Source organism: Centruroides vittatus, unplaced genomic scaffold (genome assembly GCF_030686945.1).
Source record: "Centruroides vittatus isolate TY-2023 unplaced genomic scaffold, ASM3068694v2 contig_400, whole genome shotgun sequence".
Taxonomy (NCBI): domain Eukaryota; kingdom Metazoa; phylum Arthropoda; class Arachnida; order Scorpiones; family Buthidae; genus Centruroides; species Centruroides vittatus.
Window position 1 is genome coordinate 3,422,932 of NW_027122215.1, and position 18,087 is coordinate 3,441,018.

Sequence of the window (18,087 nt, forward strand, 5' to 3'; positions counted from 1 at the left end):
GAATGATACTATGAAAATGCTTTGAAGTAATTGAGTTTTTTTTTTGGTGTGTTTTTTTTACGTTACTTTTTCCCTCCCTTCGAAGAATGATTGAGTTGATTGTTATAAATTTCTTATACATTGTATGTATTTATATATTGGATGATGAACTCGGATTTTATAACCTTTAGGCTATTGCTAAAGACAGAAAGAAAGTATAAAATAAATTTTTCAGACATTTAAAAACAACATCAATATCTCAGTAACAAACTGTTTGGATGCCATGATGAATTTTGTAATATTTTAAAGTTTGGCTTCGGGCAATGTAATGCTAAAAATTCCTTCTTAAAAAAATAAATAAATAAAATTTTCATTCGATTTTATATATATATATATATTTTATAGAGATTGCTGGGTGAAATTGTTGGTAAGGGAACCTTGCAATTCCTGATGTTTGTTTGTTTTAATGATCGAGAAAACATTGATGTTCTCTTAATATTTTAAATATTTCGGATACGTTACTTCTCCCATTTGTCAATTTTTCTCTTATAGACAACAGACACAATTTTCCCCCTCCCTCCTGTTTTTATTTATTACTGAGACGTGATTTCTCCCTTGTAGTAGCATTTAATGCTTACTTTATCAAGGATATCATCTGTTTGTCTTTATATAAACGTGTAAACAAAGTGTAAACAAATAACGTATTTTTGTTTGATTTACTTTATATATATTAAATATTGAACACAATAATTCCCATGATTATCTTTACATTTATAATTAAAAGATTCAGATATGAGGGTGCAGCCATTTTATCCCTATACATAAATGATTTCCAAAATATAAAAAGTGTGATTAAATGTTATATAAATTGAAATTTATTTTGTTAAATGGTTAAAAAATCTTATTTTTTAGTTGTTTTATTGAATTTCTTCATATATTTCTATGGATTTCGGAAAGAGAGATCCTACTTTTGTAATGGCCAGGGCCTCTTTAGGGCCATTAATGGCCCGAGAGAGGCTCCTGTATATTTAACAATAACTTTTATAATTTGGGCCTCTTTAGGGCCCAAATTATAAAAGTTATTGTTAAATATACAGAAAATTCTTTACTAATTCATTATGAAAGAATAAAATATTAGGAGTTTTGCTACTTTTACAATTATATTTTTAGTCAAAGTATAAAGTAATATTTTATTTTTAATATTAAATTTTCATATTATTACCTGATATAGGAATAAATAATTAAATTTATAACTGAAATAAAACATTAAAATATATTTTAAGAAATTATCGTGGCGAAAAATATTATAATCAAACGAATAATATATATATATTTTTTTAATAGAAAAATAAATTATGTAAAGATTTAAGCATAATTTCTAACGTATCATTAATTATAATTCCGATATATTACTTGTAATTTATAATACCGTTTAATTAATTGTAATTACGAAACATATTAATTAAATTGTAACTGATAATTCAATCAACAGATGGAGACACTAAAGCGCGTTTTAAATTTAAATCATCCAATCAGGTTTTTATAATATGAATTTAAAAACTAAAATTAAAACTTGCTAATTATACAAAATAAATTGTGTGTGATAAGCTCCATTTTATTAATTATAATTTATTTTTAATTTTTCAGTTTTAATGCTTCTATTAATTAAAAATAATCTCTGTATATTTTACTTTGGTAAATTGATTATTATTATTTTCTAATTAAAAATATGAAGAAATTTATAAAACATTTAAATGAAAATTTTTAGACTCTTTTAATAATTTCTTTATTTCTATAATCAGAATGGCAATTTACAACGAATTGGCAGGTGAAGAATTTCAAAGGGTTCACCACCCTTCTTTTTTATTTTTCCAACAAACTCCAGGACATCACAATTGTTTATTTATTTACTTTTTTTCTTAATCAAAACCTTATCTGCCCTCTCTTTTTTACTTTTTAATCAACAAATTTCAGTCTTGTGCGCGTCATCCATAACAGAATTCTTCAACTAGTAGACACTCTAAAATCACAATCAGCAAACTGAAAAGATTTTTGTTTTTCCTACTTCAATATAGAGATATCCTTCATAAAAAACTATTCTTCGACACATACATATCTATATATTTTATATTTTATTTTATTAATTTTTTTTTTTATAAAGAAGGGACATTCTCTGCCTTTAATACACAAGAGAATGGGGAAATAATTATAAACAAAATGTATCCCCCTATAACTCTTCCCCCAAATTCCCTGATGTATCACTCCAGGCTATCTCTGTCCAGGTTTACAAAGTTCTTTACAGAGTAAAAATCATAATATACTATAATTTTTTTTAAGTTCCTAAAAGCCACATTTCAATAATAATTAAGATGCTAAATACTGGAGATATTTTACAATTGATACTTTCACTTGTACCTGAAATTAAAGAGAAAATATTTAACTATACATATTAATGAGACATGAGTTTCATTATATATATTAACAGTTAAGAAGAATTTATAATTAGAAATAATAAAAAAAATACATTTATTAATATGCAACTAATACATAAAGCAAGTTTTTTATAACTTGTTACATGGATATAAATTTTACCACACCCTGTAATAAAATAATTTCATAGAGATAATGAATCATTATAGAACTGACCATGTGTTTTAATAGGACTATTATAGGTCCAATTTTTCATTAAGCACGTGATATACACAAAGGATTTTGTGTGTTACGTGATATCTAATCCTCTATCAAGTCAGTTTTCTGGATTGATTGTGATTTAAATGGTTAAAACTATTATTACACAATTAACTCTTAATAAAGATCAAAATAAGCTTCTTATTTACATTTAAGATAATTAAAAAATTCAATTTTTTGCTATTTTTTTTTGGTATTTTCCAATGAAGCTAAGAGAGAAGAAAATGGGAAATTTTATTTTATTTAAAAAAAAGTTATCAAATTATTTCATTACTTGCAAATAACATAAATATTTATATATTTAAATATAGTATTTATCTGTTTATAAATTGAAAATATGATAAAAATTAAATGTTCAAATATGTTTTAACTGTCAAAATAAAATGTTATGATTTAATTTACTTCATAAAATCAGTTTTTTTTTATTAAAGAAAGCTAATTTGAAATTTAATGAATGTAAAATAAATTTTTTACAAATTTATTAAATATTAAAATTTTTTATGGAAGGATAAATTTACATCTTTTGATCTTTTATCTACCTAAATGACAATTTTAAAAGTTAAGTTTTTCAAGCACATTACAAATGTATGATGTTAAATCATTAATATCCAAAGTTTTGTTCAATTTTAAATTAATTTTTTTTAAAAAATACTTACAAGAAATGAAATGATACAAAGCATAAAAAGAAATAAATTTTAAATATAAAATATTAAAATAAATTATACTGTATAATTATATTTAATTTAAATATAATGAAACTAATTAAATCATATCTTTTGCATGAATGAGAAGCCAAAAAGAGCACTTTTATTATGAAATATAATATATATATATATATATTTTTAATGTGACTTTTTTATTTATTTAATTATTGTAGATTTGTAAATATATTTTTTTAAATTTTTAGAATACAGAATACTTTGATCTCTATCTACATTAATGCAAATGAAGACATTGGAAGATTTAAGGATTTAAAGAGCCTTCTTATTGCCTATTAGTGGGGACCTTTTGTAAAAAAACAGTATATAACCTAAAACCATAATTTACTTTTTTATAAAAATATTAAATTTTTTTTTTAACTTAAACAAGAACTAAATTGATTTTTTTCACTAAAGTCGGCTTACTCTCTTAAGTATACCTTAGTATGGAATAAAATAAAATTGGAAATAAATGAGCCTTATTTATACCCTTTTCTTCTTTTAATTATAAGAAAAATATTCAGTTTTGTGGGGATCTCCCATAATAGTGGTTCCCCTCAGTTGTGAACTTTATAAGAACTGATAAATTTATCTCTGGAGAGAGATGAGAAAATTTTTAAAATAAATTGTTTAAAAATAATTATTTATTTATAAATTGTCAAAATTGGGAATTCTTAATAAATTATATACTGTATATTATTTTGTATTTTGATTAAGAAATTGTCTTATGTTTTGACATAATGATCAGGTTATAAATCAACAGAGTAGCACTAATAACAGTTTCTAGAACTGTCACTTGTGATTCTGTTGTAATGAACCTGTCACTGTCTTGTTTTTGTTTATTGGCAGAAAGCCCTCTTTATTTCTCTTCATAAACTATCAAAATATAATAAATCCGTATAATAATAGACAACATGATTCCAGCTTTAGTTGATTATAACAATTCTAATTAGATTTTAAATTGATATATTATTGAAGTATAAAAATTAAAAGAAAAATTAAATTTCTGTTGTTCTTTTACCCATTTCAAAAGATAACAATTAAATTAATAGTAATAATAATAATATTTTTTATCACTACATTTTAAATAGAACATTTAAATGAACGTTAGCCAAAATAAACATTTGCTTATATTTTTATTAATAAGTGATTTAAAATTATTTTATAGTTTAATCCATCTTTTCATTACTGGATTTAAAACCTTATTGATGTCATATAAGTGTGTAGTTTCTTTTTTTTTCTTTATCATTTAAAAAATGATAACCTTTATAAAAATATAGTATAAGTACTGAGTAGTTGAGTGTATCTAAATCCTGTTAATCTAGCATTTGAGCAAAGTAAAGTTTTAAAACAATCCCCTGTACAATGTTGACATATCAATCAAGGGATCAGTGAAGAAGTACGAGATTAATGTGCTTTTTTTTAAAGTTATTTACCGGTGTTGAATACAAAGGACAGTAGGGAGCTAAGTATAAGCTTGTTTGGAAATTGTTGCCTGAGGAAAGAAAACAATAAACTGCAAGAATTATTGAAATGCTTCATAATGTAATTAATATACTTTTTTCCCCTCTTTAATAAAAGAATTTTTTTAAAAGGTTTTACCATTTTCTTCCAGAGGTCTATGCAAGGGTGGATTAAAAGGTTGATTCTGCCCTTTTGTGGCATCTGACATACCAAATCTGCTATCTGAGAAGGAAAACATCTTGTTTTAGTTCACTTTTAATTAATATTCAAGCGAAACTTAATTAATATTCGTTATTTATTAATGAGAAACTTTGAAAATATAAAGAGATGAATGTATGTATCTTAATATAATTTTAAATAATTAATTAATTTAATAATATAACAATCTCCTGTTCATTTTAAAATATAAAGAGATTTTAAAATTATAAAATTTTTTAATAAACTTTAATCTACGTAAGTTTAATTAATTTTTTTTTACCTTTTATTAAAAACTTTAAGTAGAATTTTAATAATTAATGTGGATATATTAACCCTACATTATATTAACATACAGCTAAGAAATTAGACAGAAACTTTTAAAAAATATTCATTTTTCATTAAATATATACTTGTATACATTTGAAAAATTATCGTCTTTATGAAAAAATGATAAAATTAAAATAAATAAACCCACTTTTTTTTCTAAATAAGATGGAAGACGATAATCCTACCTTCTCTTCTTCCAGAAGTAGATTGCAAGGCCGGATGATGCAATGGCGATTTCGCATCATCTGTAAAAATCAAAAGGGTACATTATATATAATTCATTTATGTACATCATTAAAATTAAATGAGATTAGTAAAAATATATTTTCTCAAAAGTTTCTCCCATTTTTTTTTTTTTAAAGAAAGAAAGTATTCCTAATTAAGTTGATTCCATAATGAATCCAAAGGAATGATTTGAACAGTTTCAACACCAGACATAAAACGGTTAAAGGAAAAAAAATAACAGAAAACGAAATAGTAGAAGATAATGAACGAGATAAATTGATGAATTTCAATCAGTTGAGAATGTTTCCTCCCTTCCTAGTTTTACTCCACAATTGATTACTTTTAACAACCCACTCAAAACTTCTGTCATTCAATGTTCCTTCTCCCTAAGTGAATTTCAAAGCACCGAATTTTTACCCTCTCTCCTTTTTTTACTCTCGAAATTTTACTGTTTATTCAAAAAGAAACTTTCTTCCAACATTAATTGTATAAGAACATTAAAAAAAACAGACTTGCCTTCTAAACTTTGAATTTTAGCAGTGGAGGGTTCTTTTCCTGGTTGAGGTGAAACATGGATTTCTGAAGATAAAATTTATTATATATATATATATATATATATATATATTTAAGGATATTTAATTGTATTTCCTGCAATGTATATAATAATAAAGTAAATAACTCGATAACCTTTTGAAATTATTATAAAGTAGAACCGTGAATAAACTCTACTTGCGTGCTTTCGTGGTACGTAAAAATTAATTTCAATTAAGAAGACAGGAAAAATTTATAAATTTAAAAAATTATTTCTTCTATTGAGAAGCACAAAATTAATTTTATTTTGTCATTTGCACAGAACAGTAATTAGATTACAATAGTTTATGCTCTAAAAGAAAAAAATATATATAATGTTTGTGAAGAAAAATTTAGAAATTTGGAATGAAATGTCGCTTCATAAAAAAACACTCTAGAAAAATTTCCTACAAGAAGAATGCTTTCTAGAGAACAATAATTTTCAGGAAAACCATTTATATGGTCAATTTACAGAGCCTAAAAAACTGTATTGAGATAAATTCCATCCAGTTTGAACACAAAAGCACTTTAGAAATGGTTAAATTTCATGTTTATAAAATTACAGGGATTTATTTTAATGAAATCTTCAATTTTTACTGAAATTTAAATTAAATTTTATTTATTAAATTCATTTTCATCTATTAAAAAATTAAATTATAAATCCAATACTTACCATATAATCTTATAGAACCTTCTGTAGAGCCTAAAGAATTTTTAGCGTAGCATTTATAAACTCCGAAATCTTCCTGTTGAATATTTCTTATTATAAGTTTCATATGAACTTTATATGTCTTATCTTTTATTATGGCTAAGTATTTATCGTTAGTGACGAGCATATCACCATCTTCCTTGGTCCAGTAATTGATTGACATGGGGTATGCCTCTGTATGACATTCTAGCGTGATATTTGAGCCACTCGGAGCTCCTATGAGTTGGTTCGGAATCCATATCATGGGTGGAACTGCAAATATATCATGTTTATAACAATACTATAGAACAAAAATGAACCGCTTCAAACATTGATGCATTATATTCCATATACAATTTCCGCCATTATATGTTCTTCACAATAATGCAATTTATTTATTGATCTGTTAAGACTCGAAAGTAGGGGAATATTATATATAAATCCCTCTAAATCAATAGAAACTTTCGAAAATAATTTACTCTGCCGTTGTATAAGAAGGAAATATTCTATTTGGCATCTCGTAAGTAACGTTACATGGAAATTGTCCCTTTTAAAAACATCTTATCTATAAAATTATAATTAACTAGAAATACCCTTTTGTAGATAAAGTTATCGAGAAGCAACAAACGATGCAGTCCATATTGAAAAAGAAGCAAATCAATATGAAAACTAATTTAAAACAGAAGAAGAGATCAATGTTGTGGCGAAGTTTTGAAGAAGTAAATTACTATCTAGATGGTTATCACGAAAGTAAAAGTGGCGATTACATCCTATCGATAGTTTTTGATCATCATTAAGTCCTTCGCGTCACTTCTCCGGATATAAGGCCAGGAATGACAAATGGATGTCGTCTTTCTATATTCCGAGTGACAAAGGAGAGAGTAGTGAAGTTATTAAGCCCTTCTACTCCGAAGATGCTAATTAATCTGTCAATAAATTTACCTCAGAAAAACAACATTTTAATCTTCATCCTCTGCCGTATCTGATCTGCAATGGTGCAGAACTTTAAGAGCTTTCGTTTTTCTTTCTTGATGGTGTGAACTCTCTAGCAATTATACATTATGTGAGAATTAGTGGAAGAGTGCGGATTTAAAGCTCGTAAATATAACGTAAGTCTATTAGTGTGTAGTTACTTTACTAAAAATAAGGCAATTTAAGACACTTATAAACATTTTCAACCCACCAAATTACATTTTTTCACCTCCTGATCTTTAAGTTTGACGCTTTATAATGATCATTTCAACATTGCTTTTTGTGTAACAACATTTAAATTTGTAAATCTCCGAATATTAATTATTAACGAGCGGTTGGAATATATTTAAAGTATTTTTATGTTTAGTTCCTGAAGCTGTGTTGAATTATTAAATATTTATATTGTTAATTCATTACACATTTCTAAAAAGCATATTTAAAAATTTAAAAGACATGAATTAAAGTTGTATTATTTACAATGGTTAGAATTTACATCGTAAATAAACAATTTTACGCTCCGAGAACGTAGCGGTTGCAAGTTCTAAATATCAAATTTCTATGAAAAAAATAAAAATAAAAATAGTTGAAGAGCGTAAGAGTAATTAATTCACTTACAGTGCACCTGAAGAAGAATTCTTCTACTAACTGAAGGTGGCACGTCGTTTGATGCTATGCACAGGTATGCTCCCATATGCAACCGACTGACTTTAGTAACACTGAGTTCTTCACCTTCATACGTTGCGTCTAAAAAGATTTTTTAAATTTTAAATTAATTATTATTGTAAATATAACCAAAAAAATTGTTCAAAACTCAAATAAAATTCGTGATTTAATTATAGAAAAAATTTCTATTTTAAAATATTTTACTGGGGATTTACATTCTAGTTACAACTACAGTGTCTTTTATAACTGAAAATTTTCTAAAGATAATTAAACTAGCGCTTGTTTACTCTAACGAATATTATCTTTAGATAAATAGGAAAACTTTTAAAGAAAATATAAAAAATATTAGTACAGTGTAGATGCATCTAAAAGTAAAATGAATGTTTTGATTTTATTTTGCGACTAATTCTAGAAAAGAAAGAAACAATCGAAAGTCAAAGTTATAATAAAATTCTTTCAGAGAATTAAATTTCGTTGAAAGTAAACAATAACTCCACCCAAAGTTAAAGAAGGATAAGGAAGAAGAGAAAACGTTATATATAGTTAGTTAGTCGTAGTTCCTTCCAATCATGTTTATACACAGAGAACATCATACAGGATCCGCCCAACCTTGCAGAATTTAATATATAATTACTTCAAAAGTTATGAGTGTTGATACTAAATATAGTTTATTAATTAGAAGTTTTTTTTATTATAAAAATTTAAAAAATAATATAGCTTTCAAAATGGCTTTATTCAATTCTTCAGAAGTTTATTTTATGTTAACAGATGTAATAAATTTGTTTATTTATCCATTATTATATATTAAAATAGTATTTAATCCCCCCTTTGAAGAGTACTTAATTAATATTAAGTACATATCTATTCTATTAAGAATTGTTTGATCATTTAATCCTTAAAAGAATATGTAATATAAATAATTATAAAGCCCCGGTACGTATTGAATGGCATAAGTTTATGCCGTTCAAATGGAAGGAGATTATTCATTATAAATTTATAAATATTCATGAAATATGTTTAGAATATAAAACGGATTTGTGTATGTAACGATTGGGTTTTCGTGTTAAGATTACGCATTACACACTTATAACAAATATACCTTGAGGTTTGGTGCTTTGCCAGTTACCGACTGCAACCGGTTGTCCATCTTCCCTTCTCCATGTAACAGTAGGAGGGGGATTGCCAGTAGCTCTGCAGGTGAGAGTCACATTGGATCCTTCTCTGACTAGAACATCCGTAGTGCTATCGGCATCGATAATATCCGGAGGCACTGAAACAATAGAAAGTTAACTCTTGAGAGAGAAGTTAAGGTTGAAGTTGTTTAATCCCAAACGGGAAATGTTAATCCTGGCACCAATTACTTCCCATCTTCACTACAGGATGATGTCTTCCTGATCCTCTTGAGAAACAAAAAACAAAAAAAAAATCTATTCTAACTATGTGCTTATGTCTAAGTTAATAAGTCTATTTTCTTACTTTTATTCTTAAAAGTTACTAAGATTACAGGTTTATTATGGAGCATATATCATTTTATGCGTAATTAGAGGAGTAAATTTCTAGATGAACCTCATTTAAGGAAAATTGTTTTTAATAAAACGACTTCATTGCCGTAATAAAACGTATAATAATAATTTTATTCAAAATTATTATTATTTTATCAATGCTAACAGTTACGTAAATCACAAGAATATAAATATAGATGAATTAAGCATTCTCTATGATGAAGAATTCATCATGGAGATGTCTTCAATAATTCACAGCATTGCTACCATAAAAACGTGAAACAATTCTGTTTTACTTTTTGCCCTGTATATTCCATAACTGCATATAAACAATACCAAAATGTAAATTTCTTAATTAATTAAAAAAGAATAAGTGTAAATGAAAATCCTAATTAAACATTTTATTACCAAAAGAAGAAAGTTGATCTAATTATTTAATAGCCTAAAAGCAGGGCAATAACTTTACATCTCCGAGACGAGTTTGGAATTTTAAAAGAGATTTTACTGGCGTCTTGAATTCACTTCTGAATGTTTCTAAAACAACTTAACGGAAAAATAATAATAAAGTTAATAGTAAAATAGATAATAAAGGTTACACACTTTATTACGCGACATGTAAATGAAGCTGCTTTTATAATGAAAAAATATAATTTTTTTTTTCCATTGCAAATTATTTTATTTATACAACTTAAATTTATACAATAAATTTATTATTCCTCTTTTTTATTTTTTAAAGTTGAATATTCTTGAATTGTACACAGTGATAAACTCCTTTGCATTTCTTCTTGATGAACTTCTTTTTTATCTCAATATACATTTATCCATTTTATTCTTCTCATCATAAAACTTTTCTTGATAAAGTTAGAAAATAAAAATATATTAAGTGTGCTTGTGTTTAAATTCCTCAAACAGAGTATACTGTACGTATATGAGATTCAACAATTAAATTTATGCACTTTTTATTTATATTTTGGATATTTCTTATTATGAACAATAAATTTGAATTATATCTCTCTTGAGGAGTTCCACTTGCAAAAGAACTATCGATATTTAACACGAATAGTAAATATTAAAGTTTATTCTCATTATAATGTTGAAAAATAAAATAATATAATATATCAAATTACAGTTCTCTCCATTCACAACAATTGATTTTTTCGATAGACAACACTTCAAGAACTTTTCGATCAGATTTATTTTCTACACTTTCACTCGTTGAGTTCACGCTACACACTGTCCTTTTTTTTATTAGTCCGAATCCCTACTGATTCGGCCTCCAGGCACGAATACTTTTCGGGATTAACAACCTGGCTGTGAATTTTCCACACCTTTACATATATAAATGTGATAAAAGACCTTTAGTGAGAAGCTTGTTATCACATTTATAGGGATCTCGAAACATTTATTACAAATTATTATTCCGATATATTAATTGTGCATTAAGAAGAAACTTTTATTTTTGTTAAATTTTATTATTTAAAACATTTTTTAATATACACTGGAGAGTCTACAAAGGTAAATGTACTGTACTGTACCTTGCTTTGTAACCCATATCATATTATATATTATTAGATTATAATCCAAGAATTATATAAACATTATTCCCAATTTTTGCATCAAATAATAAAAATTTACATAACTTTTAACGAGGATAGAAGTTTTTCCGATAATAGTTGCCAAAAACAAAAACGAATTTACTAGAATAACATGAAATTAATTAAAACGTGTCAATTATTATTTTTTACTTTTATGTATATTTTTCATTAAACTAATATCGATAAAATTTTTAAAAATTTCTACTTATTATTTAATAAATTTTAAATATCAAACATTTTTTTGAAGCTTTTTAAATTTATTTACATTCTCTACTCGAGCTACATTATTAGCAAAGTTTATAATTGTCATAGACTTATGTGTAAAATTTCATCTATTATCCCAATTCGAAACAAACACGACATGTAATATTAAATTTTCACATATCTTCGTTATTATTCTGCCAATATCTACTTAAAATAGTAAACGATCTTTCTCCCATCTTCTCCTACACTAGTCTAATGCGAATCATGTCGTACATTAATCATTATTATAAGATTTTCCTTATTCCCAATTTAGGCCATGATTCCCTTCATTGATCCAATCTCAAGAGGATTTACTCTTTTGATCCTTATCGAATACAAAAATGGAGGTATAGTAATCTTTGCGAATAAAAGAAATATGCTATATTGCTATAATATCACTGTAATGTGCAATAAGATCGATCAATTTTTGCTTCCACACAAGAGACGAAAACATCTACAATGTATACACTGAATACTTTATCAAATACAAACATCACAGAAAAATATTTTATATAGGAATATACAGTAACTCGTGTATAAATAATATATAATATTAATTTAAGAATTCGATTTTCAATTTTTGAAAACAAAAAATCGAAGCATGTTATTGTAAAAAAAACAATTTTTTTATTGAATTTCTTCAGGAGATACTTTCAATGGATTTTTTTCCAATAAAACTTATCCCGATATTTTTAATGATAAAATATATCGAGAAACCAGGAATACGTGTTCAATTTTTTGCTGTTTTTTATTCTATTTTCTGATTAATTATTGCTGTTAATATAAAATTTTCCTTCCAGCTATTACTTAGCATTTTAATACAGAAGAAGAGACATTATTGATGCAAGTTTCGTGTAGAATTTTACTTTTTTGAAAATTTTTCCATCCATCAAAAAATGTATAGCTTACAATATCGACTTGTAAACATGTAGTAATCCTTTTTCTTTTAAATAAGATTTAAAATTCCCTTATACAGAAATGTTCTTACGGCATCATCTTTTGTGGACGTGTACTTTAAATGAGAAATTTTTGTTTAGAAATAAATGGAGAATTTTTATTTATTTATATATTTTTTTGGAAAAAATAAAACTGTTTTTTAATATAAAAGAAAAGCTTTTGATGTATTTACGCAGTAAGATTAAATCGGGGAAGTATTTTGATGAATGCAAACATTGGTTAGATGACAATTCAATAGAAGATTAGATCAATTGGAAGAACAAATATGAAAGTTTGGATTGCAGGCAAATTCAATCGATAAGCAACAGGTATACTTACTGCACTTCAAAAGCTTCTTTATAAGAGCAACACTGACTCTTAATACTTCATCTTTTGATAATTTTCTTTTTATTTGGTTGCAATACTCGAGCCGAACTTACGGATCACAATTGCTATGTTACACTACTAAGGTACTCGTTGCAAGTGGATGGTTGCAATAAAATATAGTTGAAAATGCTATAAAACGTCTTCAATTTCAATAACTTTCTTATATAGCCTCACAATCTCTTAATATTTCATCCTTACAATTTTTCATTCCGGTGCTCAAACTGGAATTACGAACATCGGGCGCTATATAAATCTATAATAAAGGGTTGTAGTTATATACACGCCTTATTTATCACTGTAAAATAATTGTAGAATGATCGCATGGTATTATTATTCTTAAAAATTTGTTTATCGCATATAATTCTTAATATTTTATCACTTACATTTTCTCCTTTACTAAGACTGATCTCGGTTGTATAGTAAATATTTCGTGTTTTGACAATTTCTCATATCACTGCAACGAAATGGTATGCAGGAATTCTTCTGAGATTTGCAAAGTTCATTTATCCTTATTAAAGGGCAATTTCCATGAATTTTAGAAATTTTGAAAGTGACTAACTTAAATTTTACTGATAAACAGAGTCATAAGCAATTACTAAAGATATAACGACATTTGGAAAAATAATTCATTAAATGCCAATAATTTTAAACTGTTTCGTTCATAATTCATTCTTGATGATTTTTTTTTTACTGAGAAAAATCTATTATATCGTTAAAGACAGATGCAAATCCTATTTATTGGAGGAGAACTTTATAATAACTTCTGCATGACTGAGGAAAACTAATTTATTTTCTTCTGTGGTAAGATAATCATGAAGATCAATTCTTGATGCTAACTATTATATAATGAAGAGTAATTCCTTCATTATCTTCAAATGTTATTCTTCAGATTTAAACTAGAATTTAAGAACATATTCCACGATCCTTTCAATAATTCTACGTATCGATATCTTAAACAAAATAGGCCTATTACAGTAAATTCAAATTTTTAGGATGGAAATTCTTTTCTGTTGATCATCCAATTAGTTTGTTAATTAGTAAAAATGTTTTCTTGTGCATTTATGACGTATCCAATGCGTTATACGTCATAAAACTATCGCTGATGACATATCGATTTAACCCGACAGCGCGCGACCCTTCTATTCTGTTACGAAACAGAACAAATATCATTGACCTAACTGTGACGTAATGGAACAATAATCCTCTAGCTATTACTATGTCAAGAAGCGAGATACGTAAAACAATATTACGTCACTTAACCGAGAATGAGCAGGACGACTTAGTTCGCTTTGAAGATGCAAATTCTCCTTTCCCTAAGGGTTCGTATGCTTATGGTCATCATGAATAGAGTAATGAGTAATCTTTCAATCAGATATTCGAAAAAAAATTTCGTCACGTGATCAATTAAGATCAAAGCAGAGTAATGAGAAGATGGAGGAAAATTGCATATTTATCGATCGCAAATGGTTGTCTGATCTTCCGCTACGCTGACCCTCTATCCATTAGGAGGGCATTGGAAATTCAGAAAGGTCTTGAGATCCTTCAACCGTTATCCTTAATAACCGTCTCCACTCAGACATAATGAATGATTCGCTCAATGCTGATATATTTTTGAACATGAATAATTTAAATAAATGTAGCGTTTATGCTTTGGCAGGAAGAATTTGCATCATATTTAATTACTTTAATCGAAATGACTAAATACATAATGATGTTTAACTATTATAATGTTATCGATAACTAAAGATAACTGCATTACAGGATATCTTTTAAATCCTTATGATATATTACATGTAATGCTGTAAAACTCTAGAATAATGGAATCTGTATTTTCTATGTACTAACGAAATAAATCCTTGAATAAGTACTACACACAATGGTTATCGAATTAAAATGAACTTATTTGTAATATGTCTGATTATAAATTGAATATTGTAAAGAATATTTATAAAATTCATTAAAGTAGTATTAATCTAAAAGATTAAATTTATTATATTTCAGATTTTAGAATTCTATTCATGTCTATTGTAAATTTCGTGTAAGAATATCAAAGATACAGGCAGCGGCGGATCGACAAGAACCCGAAGGGGCTAACTCAAAAATTTTAAATATTTGAATAATTAATAACGACCTTTCACTAATATGTGCAAGACGATTGTATTGCGATAAACTATATTTGCCGTCATAAATGTTTTGGTGTCAATTGGGAGTACTTAAGCTTCTGTAGCTTCCGTAGATCCACCACTCGACACAGTAACAACCTAATCGTATTCTTGTAGAAAGCATATTTCATAGCCGAAAGTTTTTAAAAATCAAATTATTGGTCTAAATAAGGGCCAGTTTTCCATAGAAAATCCTCCCTTCTTGGCAGATTTCTCACGTGTTGTATTGTCTTATTTCATCAACCAAACCCATACCTTTTATTGAGGATCTTTAAGAATTCGTCCTATGAAAATAATTTATCTCTAAATATTTTAGAACTGTTCATTAGATTATTTTCATAAGAATTCTGCTGTAAATTTTAGACATTTTTATGTACGTTATTCTTAATAAAAGAGAATTTATTGCAAGTCTCTCAGCATCACTCAGTCCACGTGTAAACTATTTTCAGTTTACAGCTTGAAAGCTTGATGATGATGGAAATGTTTCAAATGAAAAATTCTATTTTGCATCGTGAAGACGAAAAAACTAACATTAAAACCAATGTTCTTTAGCAGATTGTGTTTAAACTGAGCGATATATTATCATTAAAATGATTATTAAGCAAACAATAAAAAAATATTCTTTCTCAAGCTACTTGAAAATGAATAAATACTCATATTTACAGTATTAAAAATATCAGACGGGTGAATAAAGTGCTCTTCGACTATTGAATATTCGATTATTAAAGCTTTAATTAAAAATAAATAATTTTAATAAGCTTTAAAATAGATTGGTTTAATACATTTTATAAATATTTAAAAGAGATTAAATATGTAATATAAAGGATACAAATCTTTTATGCAATATTTGTCATATTTTTCTAGAGAAAATAAAAATGCTGCATTAATATCAATTAAAATGTTAATGTTATTGTGTCCAAATAAATTCATTAAAAATACATTTAATAATATATTTTAAAGAACATTTGCAGTTTTCAATTGAAATAATAAATTTCATCGAAATGACAGAGAAAATACATTTTGTAATTTTCACCATTCTTTTTACATGACAAATGTCTCTTGTCTACACTAAGAAAAGATCATTAAATCTTGCCAACTTCTTCTAAAATATTGATAAATTGACTTTTGTTCTATTCTTCTGGACGCCTGATAACTTTCGAAATATAACCTGACCTTACAAAAAACTATACGTAACTTTTTTTCCAAGTAAATACACTGTTAACAAGAGAGAAAAGGCTAACTGGAACATGATGACCATAGCGCTTCATTTGCAGCTATCGTTTGATGCATCAATTCTCACCTTCTAAATCGCAATGACTTTGAAATGAGATCTTTGAGCAGAAGAAAAGGGGATTTTTATTAACAATATGAGCAATAGTGTTGAAACGATGTCATTCTAACACGTTGCTTACTTTCTTATGGCCTAATTTTGTCATTGTAAATCACCGCTCTTAAACATCTTAAATGGTGATAAATTTGTCCGGAAATAAGCATAATTTTTATTATACTTCTTTACTTTTATCATTTCGAAAGGTTTAATAATCAATTTTCTAAGCCAAAGTTTAAAATTAATGCAAATTATTAAATTATAAAATGTTGTACAGTACATTTTTAACGTGATTCATATTAATTTTATGAAGGAAAATAACAAAATTATTTTAAAATAAAGAAATAAATTCATTGATTATGTGATAGAATAAGACTAAAAATAAATCTTTGACTGAAAAAATCTTTAATGATTTGTTTCAAATGATTTTTATTCATTTTTTTCGTGATGTTCACATGATGTTTCAGATAAATTATCAAGAAAACTGAAGCTAAAAAAATCGAAATTTTGTATTTTTATTTATTTTTTTTGTTATTTATTGGTTCATATATTATCTTTTCCTCTAAGATTTACAAAAAATCTCTTACTTAAGGCAATTAGATTAATATAATTGCTGATTATAATGTAAAATAATTTCAAATCATTAATCAATATTTGTTTATCAATATTTAGGGAGAATAAAATAAATAAAATTTAATTTATATCGTTTATTTTATTTATATTCTGTAGGCCTACATTTAATTGTATTGTATAAATTTAATCCCGGTTGAAAAACTTCTTTTCTATTAATTGTTGTCCAGTTACAATCAATTGAAGCTAAAAATGTAATAAAAATACTCTCATAATAAGGGATTCATTTATAAACAATAAAAACTAAAACGTAAAATTACGTTTTAGTTTTATTTAATAGTACGTAACACACGGACTATTTGTCAAGGAAGGGTGCCTCACGGGAGAAGTTTCTATGAAAAATTGCCCCTATTTAGGTTAGGTATATGGAAATTTGGGAAACTGGCTCTTATTTACCTGTTAGGCACGTGAATATTTGCAAAACTTCTCTTATCTAGGTATTAGACACGGGAATATTTAGGAAATTGGCTCTTAATTAGGTAAATATTTGGGAAATTGACTCTTAATTAGATGTTAGACACGTGAAGAAAACACGGAAAACTCCACGTGGACAGCCCAGTAATATATGCGTGTATTACCCCATAAATGAGTAAACTTCCAGTGTTCAGTGGTTTATCCACTCGGCCACTGGCGAGCAAAATACTTAAAAAATTTTAATTTATTCTAATTACAAGATATCCGCATAAATGTTTTAATGCGTACAGTAAAACCTGTGTAAACCGGAATCTCACGGTACCGAATATTTTATCCGGTTTGGCAGGTTTCCTTTTTATTCAGGTTCCGTTTTGGACAGGTTTTTACTGTATTTTAATTAAAAGTAAAACAAGTAAAAT

At 26.4% G+C, this 18,087-nt stretch overlaps 1 protein-coding gene across 1 annotated transcript in view; it reads right to left on the reverse strand.

Moving 5' to 3' along the window:
- Window positions 1-1,746: 1,746 nt before the first annotated feature.
- Window positions 1,747-18,087, reverse strand: part of LOC136976507 (neurotrimin-like) — a 123,771-nt gene continuing 107,430 nt past the window's right edge. Inside the window, exons 4-10 of the mRNA XM_067271806.1 lie at window positions 9,572-9,742; window positions 8,425-8,553; window positions 6,823-7,110; window positions 6,096-6,158; window positions 5,540-5,599; window positions 4,968-5,051; window positions 1,747-2,394 (exon numbers count right to left, since the gene is read on the reverse strand). Coding sequence (XP_067127907.1) covers window positions 2,312-2,394; window positions 4,968-5,051; window positions 5,540-5,599; window positions 6,096-6,158; window positions 6,823-7,110; window positions 8,425-8,553; window positions 9,572-9,742 — 878 coding nt within the window. The 3' untranslated portion in view covers window positions 1,747-2,311. The remainder of the gene's footprint in view (window positions 2,395-4,967; window positions 5,052-5,539; window positions 5,600-6,095; window positions 6,159-6,822; window positions 7,111-8,424; window positions 8,554-9,571; window positions 9,743-18,087) is intronic.